The sequence below is a fragment of the Rhinoderma darwinii genome, chromosome 10 (genome assembly GCF_050947455.1).
Source record: "Rhinoderma darwinii isolate aRhiDar2 chromosome 10, aRhiDar2.hap1, whole genome shotgun sequence".
In the NCBI taxonomy this organism is placed as follows: domain Eukaryota; kingdom Metazoa; phylum Chordata; class Amphibia; order Anura; family Rhinodermatidae; genus Rhinoderma; species Rhinoderma darwinii.
The window spans coordinates 91,168,175-91,179,157 of record NC_134696.1 but is presented as its reverse complement, the minus strand read 5'-3'; the positions used below and the strand labels follow the sequence as shown (position 1 = coordinate 91,179,157).

Below are 10,983 nucleotides of genomic sequence, written 5' to 3'. Positions count from 1 at the left end.
GAATTGTCCTCTATTCAATCATTCCTGTTCAAGGATTTGCCACCCATCTTTCTTAGACCCCTGATTGGCAAATCTACCAGGGTAAGTATCACTACAGATTTGCTATTCAGGAATCCAGGAAAGCTGGGTTACAATATTAGTTAAATTGGCTGAATAAAATGAAAAACTGTAAAATAGCCCCATGATCCATTACTTAGTTTTTTGTTGTTGTTTTAGAAAAGCTGGGTGGAAGTCAGTTACTGCTCACACAGGGTCTTGACACCCAACTTTCCCGGACTACTGAACAGTATGTCAGCCTAGATGTGAAAGAACAAAAAGAACATGTTGATATATATCTCCATAACTAGGCAAACTTGCCATTCAGTAGCCTGGGAAAGCTGATTGAAAATCCCACTAGGTGCTGACCATATTGGTGGTCACTCAGCTTTCCCAGAAACAGATCTAGCTAAAAAAAAAAAAAAACTTTAAATCCATCAAATGCATACCATCCCATTATTTTTCCAGCATACAAATAGTTATTAATACATTGCATGTAATTCCAGTAGCAGTAGACTTTATTAGATCCGGGCTGTCCTCTCTGTGCATGTCAGATCATGCAGTGTCCTAGATTTTATAGCCTTGCAGTAAGGAGAGGGTTAATCCTTGGATGAACAGGTGAAAGAGGAGGGATCTAGTATGATAATAGTAAAGAGTGACGTCAGCAACTGGGAGCAGTTCCACAGCTTAGAAGAGGGAGAGGTGATTGATACTGGAGAGAGAAGGAGCAGAGTCTCCTATAGGAGCCTATACAGGAGCCTCATCCAAGGCGAGAGAGAATTGCCAAGGAGAGCAACAGAGTGCAAAGGAGACCCAGAGAAAGAGACAGCAGGCAGAGCCAAGAGACAGCTGGAGCCAGTGCCTGCAGGATGCAGCTTTTCTTCCTTCTGCTGGGACTGCTATGCACAGGTAAAGCAACAGCTCCCATGGACCTTATACTTTACACTACACCCCACCAATACACACACAGGTGATCTCTTCTTTTGTACCTACACCCTTAAACTTACCCCTTGCAATATGGCCTCTCATTGAACCTTGAGATATTACCTGTCTGTGTCCTGTATAGAGCCCTGCCCAGTCATTCTGCATCAGTCCTAAGGACTCTAGTGCCTGTTCTTCATCGGTTCTTTTATCATTTGTGGGTGTTTTGTGCTACAGGTTATGTTGCAATTTGTATTTGTTTGTTTTTTATTCTACCTTGTTACAATGTATCCGGGGAAAGTGTAATATTATGTTGATCTATGTGTTTATTTAGAATTCTACACGGTTGCTATGCTGTTGCTGCTGATCTTTGTGCCCAAGCTGGTATGGCTGTATTCTCTATATACATGGATACCAGTTCTATACAGTATAGTCCCTTCTCTTTGGTGTCTGCCCAGCTTTGTATCTCTACTATATCATATTTATGTTCTTTAACGTTTACATGCCCCTTTCTTCTGTAGCTCATATAGGTGCTCCTGCTTTCTAGCTAGAGCCCCTATGGGATCTGTAGTAAGACATGAATATGTATACAGAAAGAAAGGCATCTTGCATTAAACATTACCATAAATACATTATATCCAGTGATTGAATGGGCCTGGAGTCCTCTTGGATGTTCTGTTTACCCATAAATACGATCTGATCCTATACACACCCTCAATATTAACATTTATAGCTTATGAAACTCCTACAGTACATTGACCTTTTCTCTCTGACAGATACAGTGCTCTTATTTGCTTGTATTACCTGTAGCCATCTCTAAAGGAATTGACTTTTTATTCTAAGTAGGGTATATATGTCTCTTTGGGAGGGGGCTGGATCATAAAGGGTTAAATACATAGGATATTGATGATCATTTTCAAGGCTGCATTGACTGGCAGCTTTTATAGGTGATTTATTTGTGTGCTGCAAAATTCCAGATGAGGACTTTCAACCCTCATGGATACTCGTATACTGTCTTAAAGGGGTACGCCCCTCACAGCCAAAGTTAGCCACCAGGCTTTCCTTGGATATGTCCCTAGTAACGCGTCCATGTCGCTGGTAGAGTCATTACAAGGTATAAATGTAAATGCCAGATGCACCTATGAGAGAGAGATCAGCTAGTTTGCTATTGTAAGTGTAGAACCCCTTTAAACAGTCTAGGACCACTGACTGGATGGAGGCCACGTTTTTAAAGAGACATGGTCTATAAAATATAAAATTGCATTGTAGAAAATATATTAATTCTAGGGCTTATTCAACCAGATGGCACCGGGTAATAGGATTGCATGGAGTCAGAAATGAAAAGATAATGCAATAAAACAGAGGACCCAACAAGCTTTAGAGACCCATTAAAGCTAATAGTTGGGCAGTCTGGTTTTATATCCTCTATAGCTTCTTGCAGTTTACAGCTCTGCCCTCATTATACCATCTCCACTGTATAAAGTAACTGGTCTGTGGTGTTCTGGAATTCTGGGAATGCATGGGTAATAATTAGATGGGGGGAGGGGTGATCAGGACTCTATCTCCAAGGGGAGCTTATTGTATATGTGAGAGAGAGAAGAAAAAAACTGAGGTCACAGTCCCTTGTATACACTCGGCCTGTCACACCCAGCTAGGAGAAGCGGCTCTTAAAATGATTGTGTGCCCCATCCCCCAGAGCCCAGGCTTTCTCACCGATACTAGTTGAGTTTCTTTGTTGAAAGGAAGTTATTGTGGGGATGAGCCAATTCCAGGGCTTGGGTCTCAATGAAAAACTTTTTCCTGTTCATATCCTGATACAATGTTGCAGAATTATTTCTCAACAACTTGATACTGATGCAACAAGTGACAATTTGGTTCACATCAGATAGTGGTGTCATTGAGAAAGGGCATTTATAATTTATAGACCTAGTTCTACGAAATGTTCCTTGAGCTGTATCTATAGAAAATTGCTTCCCAAGTGATGTTTATTTGTTATTTAATCTTTTTTTTTTTTTTTTTTTTTATTATTATTATTTTACCCTCCACAAGCCATTATTATCTGTTTAGTGCATTCTTTAAATTGAAAAATGCATATAGAAAATATATCCAAAAACATCTGCAGGAACCCGACCTAACAGTTAGTACCGAAACTTTTGTATTTCTGGTTTGACAAGTAGTAAAACCGCTCCCTGCAGTGCCTTACAAGTTGTCGGGTGTGTGTGTGTATATATATATACTCCGTGTTCCTATGCTGGCCAGAAAGCTTTTCTGACTATTGTGTAAGGACTCCACATGTACAAACGAAATTATTCTAGCCATTACCCCAAAAAGTTCTGGTGTGTGTTTTTATTTTTTTTGTTTTTTTTTGTGTATTTGACTTTAGGTTACTCTTGTGTTTGAGATGTACTTTAGGTTGGCAGTCTTAGGGCTTGTCCACACGTAACGAAATTGCCGCAGAAAATAAAACTAGCAGAAATTCCGCTGCGGAAAAAACGCACCATTTCCTGTGTTTTTTGAGTGCAGAAAATGGTGCGTGTTTTGCTGCATTTTTCTCAATGCTGGCAGATGGAAACTTTACGCAGCGTGTGGATGAGCTTTGTTAGATCTCACCTGCTTTGCTGCTAATGTATTTTTTTTTGCGTATTTTCCATCCGCCATTCCGGACAAAAAATACGCAGCAATTCCGGACGAAAAATACGCAGCAATTCCGTTAAGTGTGGATGCGCCCTTAAGGTTTGTTTGCTCCTAACAATTCTCATTTGCACCTTTTCCAGATCAGTTGTAATGTGCCCGGTGTAAACATACAAAGTGATGAACTGGTTGGCCAACTCTTGCCCATGGTGCTACCTTGTTGGCACATTTGTATATACGATGAATGTCCTTGGAAAGTTTTTGGAACTTGAGTCATTTGTCTGTACTTTAAATATTTGATGTGTAAATGGGCCTTTATGTATAGGCTGAGGGTGTGCAGGACGATTGGTGGCAGTAATCTGTAGGGAGCAAAGGGATAGATGAGTAGTGGTGGTGATGAGGGCTGGTGAGACCCCATTTGCGCTGTCTTAAAACAGAGGTCCCATAATTTTAGTTGTCTCCTCCCTCCTTTTCGGCCAAACCTGGTCTTCCTTGAATATGTCCAGGACAAAAAAAAAAAAAAAATGTTCTCACTGGTGGATATCTCTATGTAGGTGCCCTATTTCTCCAATATTGCCCCTCCCAGTGGTAGAATGCCAAAGCTTTCATCTATAGAAACTGAGGCAGTCTGAATGCCTCTTCTGCTCTTTACTTTGCACCATGTTTTACACTGCAGCACAGATTAATGAATTTTGTCAATTATTCTATATGTAACATTTTAAATGGTGTAGAGGTGGTAGTCAAACCTGAGCCCTGGTGCCTGCCACATAAGATACCAGTGTTCTAAATGGCACATTTATGGTGGGGGCCCTGTTACAGATTTTGCAGAGTATATGCCCACTATGTAAATACAATACAGATACCGAAGGTTTATGAATGGGGGATGGGCATCTGTTGATGCGAAGAAATTTGAAGCAGAACTGGACAAATGAAAAAGTTTCTGTGAAATTACTATTGTTCTTGTACTTTCCCTTTCATCATCTCCAATCTGTTCTAAGTGTTCCGGACAAATGTTACTTATTGATTTAATCTGCTACAAACTCTGGCTTGAACAAAAAAATAAACTGCAAATAGCGAGAGGACCTTATTTTAAAAGAAATTACCAAGGATTGGCAGAGATTACAAGAACGCCATGTACTGTTCTGCCATCCAGTCTGTTTTCTACCTCCTCCGCGCAAAACGAATATTAAAGACATCACTCAAAAACATGAGTTTGGCTCGGTTGCCATCACTTCTTCATTCCTTCTTACTGACTGATGAGAACATGAAGTAGAACTATGAAGAGGTTTTACCATAAAGGACATGACAATCGGACATGGGTGGGGGCAGGTAGATGGGACCTTAACCAATTTTGGGACCTATATTCCATGGAGAGAAGACCACACGTGCATAGTCCTCTCCTTTGAATAGGACATATCAAAAACCCATTCATTCTTCTATCAGAAGAATGTTTGGTTGGTCCTGGAACAACCCGAACCTGCTCCGGTTTTTTTGGCCCTAGACCCCCCCCCCCCCCGTTCAGCCAACTAATCGAGAGGACTGTGTTGGCAGTGGAGCCAATCGATCTAATCCATCCATCCAATGCATCTTCTCTATAGGCTTCAATGCAGCCCATCAACATCATACAGATAAAACCTATACCTCCTATCAATGTATATGGTGAACTATATACTTCCAATGCATCCTATGAATATGCTAAGTATCCAACACATACTACATTGTAGGCATATATTGACTGCCTATTGATTGTCAATCACTATATAGAGAACTGTATACCTTAAAGTGTGTACATAGGGATAAGGGGGCCACGTGACATGGATCAAATACCCCATCACTTATGGCTCTGGGTGACGCCAACAAGAACAGAAGGACCTGTTTGTTTGTTTTTTTAATTGCCTTCCTTAACTCTTTTGAATGACTTTAATGAGGATTTCCCCCCCCCCTCCTTTTTTTTTTTTTTTTTTTTTTTTTTCCATATTTGCCGTTCCTCTAGGGAAGAGCTCTTCACATGTTCTTGGCAACCAATAGATGTTACTGACATTGAGTGGGCCTTTTCTTACCCAGAGGACCCATAGAAGCCAAAATGGGCTTCCCTATATGCCCTTGTATACCTCCAGTTCAGCCTGTTGGAATACAGAGAACAAGAAGCTTCCTGTACATGGGGCCAATGTAGAGGGATCTATAGATCTCCAATATATGGTGAACTATTTCAGTCCATAGTCAGTATATAGAGCACTATAGGCCTCCAGTACAGGGTGTGCATACATAGGCCTCCAATGCTTGGGTCTATAACCCCCTTGCCTCGTGATTTTTACATAATTTACCATAGAGCTACTAAACGTGAATTGATAGGCTACTACCAAGTTTAGCCACCTCCAGTGTGCCGCGGCAACAGGTACGTGATTGCCCCTTTAATAACTCCTGATGTCCCCTCTACCTGTATTAGCCGTCTTGCCGCCCTACATTCCCTTTGATGTAGTATTCATCTGATTTTTTTTTTTTTTTTTTTTTTTTTTTTTTTTTTTTTTTTTTTTACTACCGATCCTGGAGTCGTCCAACCCTCATTGTTCTCCCCGTCCTCCCCCCTTCCTCCTGTTCATTTATCTCTTTGCTCTTATTACAATCTCTTCCCTTTTTACTTCTCGTCTCCACATCTATTTTTTGCTCTTGGTTTACGCTCTGTTGCTCTCGGATTTTATCCTGGTTACAGTCAGCGGCAGCGAAGAGGGGTAGATAAAAAGCAGAAATCATCAAATGCCAGTGAGAGTTAACCCCGCTCGGAAACAGTCCGTTAGATGAGCGTTTAATACGAGCGTGCTCCCTGCGTAACACTAGTGATTATTAAAGAATTATGCATCGGTTTGTGTACGGCCATCTGTATGCACACGGGAAAACAAAGCAAGTCTTATATAAAGCGGAAGCAACAATACCGCACGCCTGCAATGCAGTTTATGTTCCACATTATTTAAAGGGCAATTACCCATAGAATAAAAAAAGTCTTCAGTAGATCCATGTCCTTGAGTCGTCCTCTGTTGTCAAATTGTTAAAAATTCTCCAACAATTTTTGGGTCTTGTCTCTTTCTGGGTTATAACCAATATGGCTGCCATCCCAGGGGGTGTCACTCGGCTTTTCCAGACTCCTGAATAATGTGCCTATATTTGCATCACTGTATTACTAGGCAGATGAAGTATTCAGATGTGTAGGAAAGCTGGGTGATGACCTTTTTGGGACTACAGTAGTTGTCACTCGGCTTTCCTAGGAGTAGATATAGAACTAAGAAATGGCTGAATAGTATTTTTAAAAACTTGAGAAAATAAGACGGATCAGAGTGTTGCCCGGACCCTAAGGCATATATACGGACCCGGGGCCACTCCGAAACCGCAATGCAGCCCCATTTATCTCCAACTATTTACACACCGCTGGGTTGGTAGCAGCAAATCTACGGGGCCAGATCACCTTACCTTGTGCATTGGCCCCCCTCATTTTATATTTTCATATAGATGAGGGTCCGAAGGTTATACGATCTCTATGGCCTACCTAATCGATATATCATCAATGCATTTTCTGGAAAAACCTTCTTCAATTATGTTTATGATAAGATTTACCCAGCAGCAGAGTTGCCCCTATGCAAAATCTGTAATGGGGCCTCTTCCAACAAACTCTTGCCAATCGTCCTTTTACGGGGCAGAGGGGCCTCTGGCCCAAAGGTCATGGATGTGGGAGAAAAAAAAATCAGGCCCTTCTGTTCTCGATGGCAAAACCCAGTATCACAATTTGGGTGGCCCAGCTTGATTTTTGGTATGGGGGGGGGGGGCCGCCTCTTTCTTCTTCCGTCTGCACTTTAGGCTAGGCTGGCACAAGTCACACATGGGTTGCCCTGCCAATGCCTGACTTGTGGGTTTTTTTCTGCTTTTAACGAAGTTCTCTTTTCATTCCTGATTGCTGTAAAACTCCAGCGTCATGAACAGGCCGAAACCTTTTCTCAGAACTTGCCAGTTAATCCATTTAAAGCCGCACACACGCAGAATGCAAATTCACCTTGTTGATTTGATGTGATGAATGGGCCCTGTCTGCAGCTGGAATGGAAAGCCCAATGCGACCGCACAACCTGCACGTATCCCATGTCCTGAGAGAGTTATAGCCGTATATTTCTTATACTGTGACCTTGTGTACGATAATGAGGTAATGCAGAATTTAAAGGACCCTCTGCCTTTCTGGACCTAAATTAACTATTGTGTATTGCATTAATGTACTTGATAGGGCCACCAGCCACTGCATTGGGTCGGCCCTGCTACAGATTTTATTTAGAGGGTGATGTGATGTTGCACGTGGTATTCGTTTTCTAGTTCGTATATGTGTTTAGGAATGGGGGTCCCCACTATATTGGCTTAACATGCCCTTTTAAGGGCATCAGAAAGGGGCTACTTACAGGGTTATCCTGTCGCCCTGGCTACTGTAACTACCACAGTTTGTGCCAAAAAACTTCCCATTACCTACATGTTTTGCAGAGAAAATGTAGTATTACATAGCTCCAATTGAATTGGAAGACAAAGCATGAAGTCCTCTGGAGCGAGAAACGCTGATCGCAGTGACTCTCCGCACTCCTGGTCCCGAATCAGACCTTCTTTTATGTCAATGTACTCTCCCTGCATATGATTAGGTGTTGTCCTGATTGGTTTACCTTGTCTGGCTATTCTATATAAAGTTCAGACCAGTTGGCTGCGGTCAGTCAGGGCGTGCTGGTAGATCCACTGATTGGGGACCATTAAGTTGTATTATAAGATCACTAGCATGCAATTCATTATGAATTGGTCGGGCACGTAGCCAATGGTGAATAAGCGTGGAGTAAAGTGTTGCATTCTAAGTCGGTCATGTGACTGATGACCGCCGATACAGTAAGCGTTCCACTTGGCACAGTTTCGACATGACTTACTGAATGTCTCTTACTCATCGCATTTACTCATCTGCTCTACATGGGTTATGGACAGGATGGGAAGTAATGACGGCTGTGGCCTCTGTATTTCTGCATATATATGCTGTAGTGTGTTGCCTTTAAAAAAAAAAAAATTCTAGCAGGGGAGACGTTCATAAACGTTGGTGTTACTGTGTAACCCTTAGGGTATGTTCACACGGCCTATTTACGGACGTAATTCGGGCGTTTTAACCCCCGAATTACGTCCGAAATTACGGCTTGAAAGCGTTGACAAACATCTGCCCATTGAAAACAGCCCCGTAATTTCAGCCGTTACGGACGCTGCCGTGTGAACATACCCTTAGCATTCCGCAAGAGTTCAATGTTACGTACAATGTTGCAGCCACCAGATGTTAAAAACATCCTCCCTTGTGTGTATGTTACGTTTCCTCCAGGAAACGGCATCCTCATCGTTTTAACTAAAATACACGCTTGGTTTCTTTTTTTGTACATGATGATGTTTGTACACAATAGCCTTTCATATTTTACCGGCCATTGGCCTAAATTAGAATTGTCGGCCATTCATGTACCTTGGGTGTCGTAGAGCTCTATTATGGCCATGAGGGTATGTTCACACGCAGAGTCAAAAACCTCTCAAAATACGGAGCTGTTTTGAAGAGAAAACCGCTTCTGATTTTCAGACGTTTTTTGTGCCACTCTCGATTTTCGCAGCCTTTTTTTTTTACGGCCGTTTTTGGAGTTTTTTTCAATAGTCTATGGAAAACTGCTCCAAAAAACGTCCCAAGAAGTGTCCTGCACTACTTTTTCGCGGCCGTTTTTTAAGTGTAAAAAAAACGCTCCGTCGGAACAGAACACTGTTTTCCCATTGAAATAAGTGGCCAGATGTTTGGTGGCGTTCTGCTTCCGATTTTTCGGGCGTTTACAGCCTGAAAAATGGTCGAAAATAGGTAGTGTGAACATACCCTAAGGGCTTATTCAGACTAACCGTCTACGCGCGTGATTTTCTCACCCGTCGCACGGTCCTATGTTAGTCAATGGGACCGTTCAGACTGTCCGTGATTTTCATGCAACGTATGTCCGCTGCGTAAAACTCACGACATGTCCTACATTTGCCCGTTTTTCACGCATCACGCACCCATTAAAGCCAATGGGTGCGTGAAAACCGCGCACGGCACACGGAAGAACTTCCGCGCGCTACAGTAGTCAAAACTATGAATGAAAACAAAAGCACCACGTGCTTTTCTATTTACAAACCTAAAAACAGTGTCATGATGGCTGCGCGAAAATCACGTAGCCACGCATCATATGCTGCTGACACACTGAGCTTTTATGGACATTTTGCGTGCGTAAAACGCACAACCGGCCTTACTGTAATGATTTTGGCTGTTTTAGCCAGAAAGAAACAGAACTTGTTGGATATAGTCCTAGTCAATAAAGGCTTTGCTGCAGCAGACTGATGTTGGGTCCCATGTGGATCATACCACTTTTGGGAAATTTAAATTTTTATTTTTTTCCCCTTTTACATAGAAGGTACTTGGTAGTGGACTTGTCTGTATTGTATAAACTGAAAACCATGGCATTGATTAAATTGATTTCTAGTGTTTTATGGCATTGATTACACTTGGTACATTCCCATTGATTTTCTTCAAGCCCTTGGGAGAGGTATTGCCTGCTGTATGTAATACCATTAGTTTCCCTGTTTGCTTGTGAAAGGCATCATAATTCAGAAATGGCGCAATATTACAGTAAACGTTCTTTAATCCTGCATTCATTGGTGCCGGATTACCAAATATTCTGGTTTATTGGATAGTCGTAGAACGTTATATACAGTAACTGATGTGGGTAATTACAATCTGTGTACCGTGCTGGTTAATGGGAATATGTTGGTGTTATATAAACCATAGAAAATGCTTAAAATTCACACCTTGTCTGGACTATCAGATTAAAGGTATTGTTACATAGTCAGAATAAAGGTATTGTTACATAGTTACTACGGCGGAAAAAAGCCATCAAGTTCAACCAAGAGGTGCGAGGAAGGGATATGGGTAAACTTTTGAACTTTGTTTTACCTCTGTTGATCTAGAGAAAGGTAAAAAAATACCTATAAGGCATGAGACCATTTTCCCTAAAAAGGAAAAATTTCCCTCCCGATCCAAATTGGTGATCAGACTGAATTGATTTTCAAGCAAGAATTCTACACCATGACATAGGTGCTGATCTTATTTGGTTGTAAGAAATTATCCAAGTCTTTTTAAAAATAAAAAATAATTTTTTTTTAAGCATTACACAAATTTCTCCAACAGTAGGACCGGTGTGATATTTGGTAAAACTTACCATTTCCTTGATTTAGGTTGACACCTTTTGTCCAAATTCTAGCTCAACCCGACCAGCATGGACCTCAGATCTTCTTTTTGTGTAGGTTTTGCGGGGCTAAAATAAGACCCAGGAACCTCCATGACCC

The 10,983-nt window shown here is 41.6% G+C and overlaps 1 protein-coding gene across 2 annotated transcripts in view; it reads left to right on the top strand.

Annotated features, from left to right (window-relative positions):
• The first annotated feature begins 678 nt into the window (after positions 1-678).
• Positions 679-10,983, top strand: part of NECTIN2 (nectin cell adhesion molecule 2) — a 61,549-nt gene continuing 51,244 nt past the window's right edge. Inside the window, exon 1 of one of the 2 annotated variants that reach the window (XM_075840253.1) lies at positions 679-945. In XM_075840253.1, the coding sequence (XP_075696368.1) occupies positions 906-945 (40 nt within the window). In that variant the 5' untranslated portion in view covers positions 679-905. The remainder of the gene's footprint in view (positions 946-10,983) is intronic. The other variant, XM_075840254.1, reaches the window with a different exon arrangement.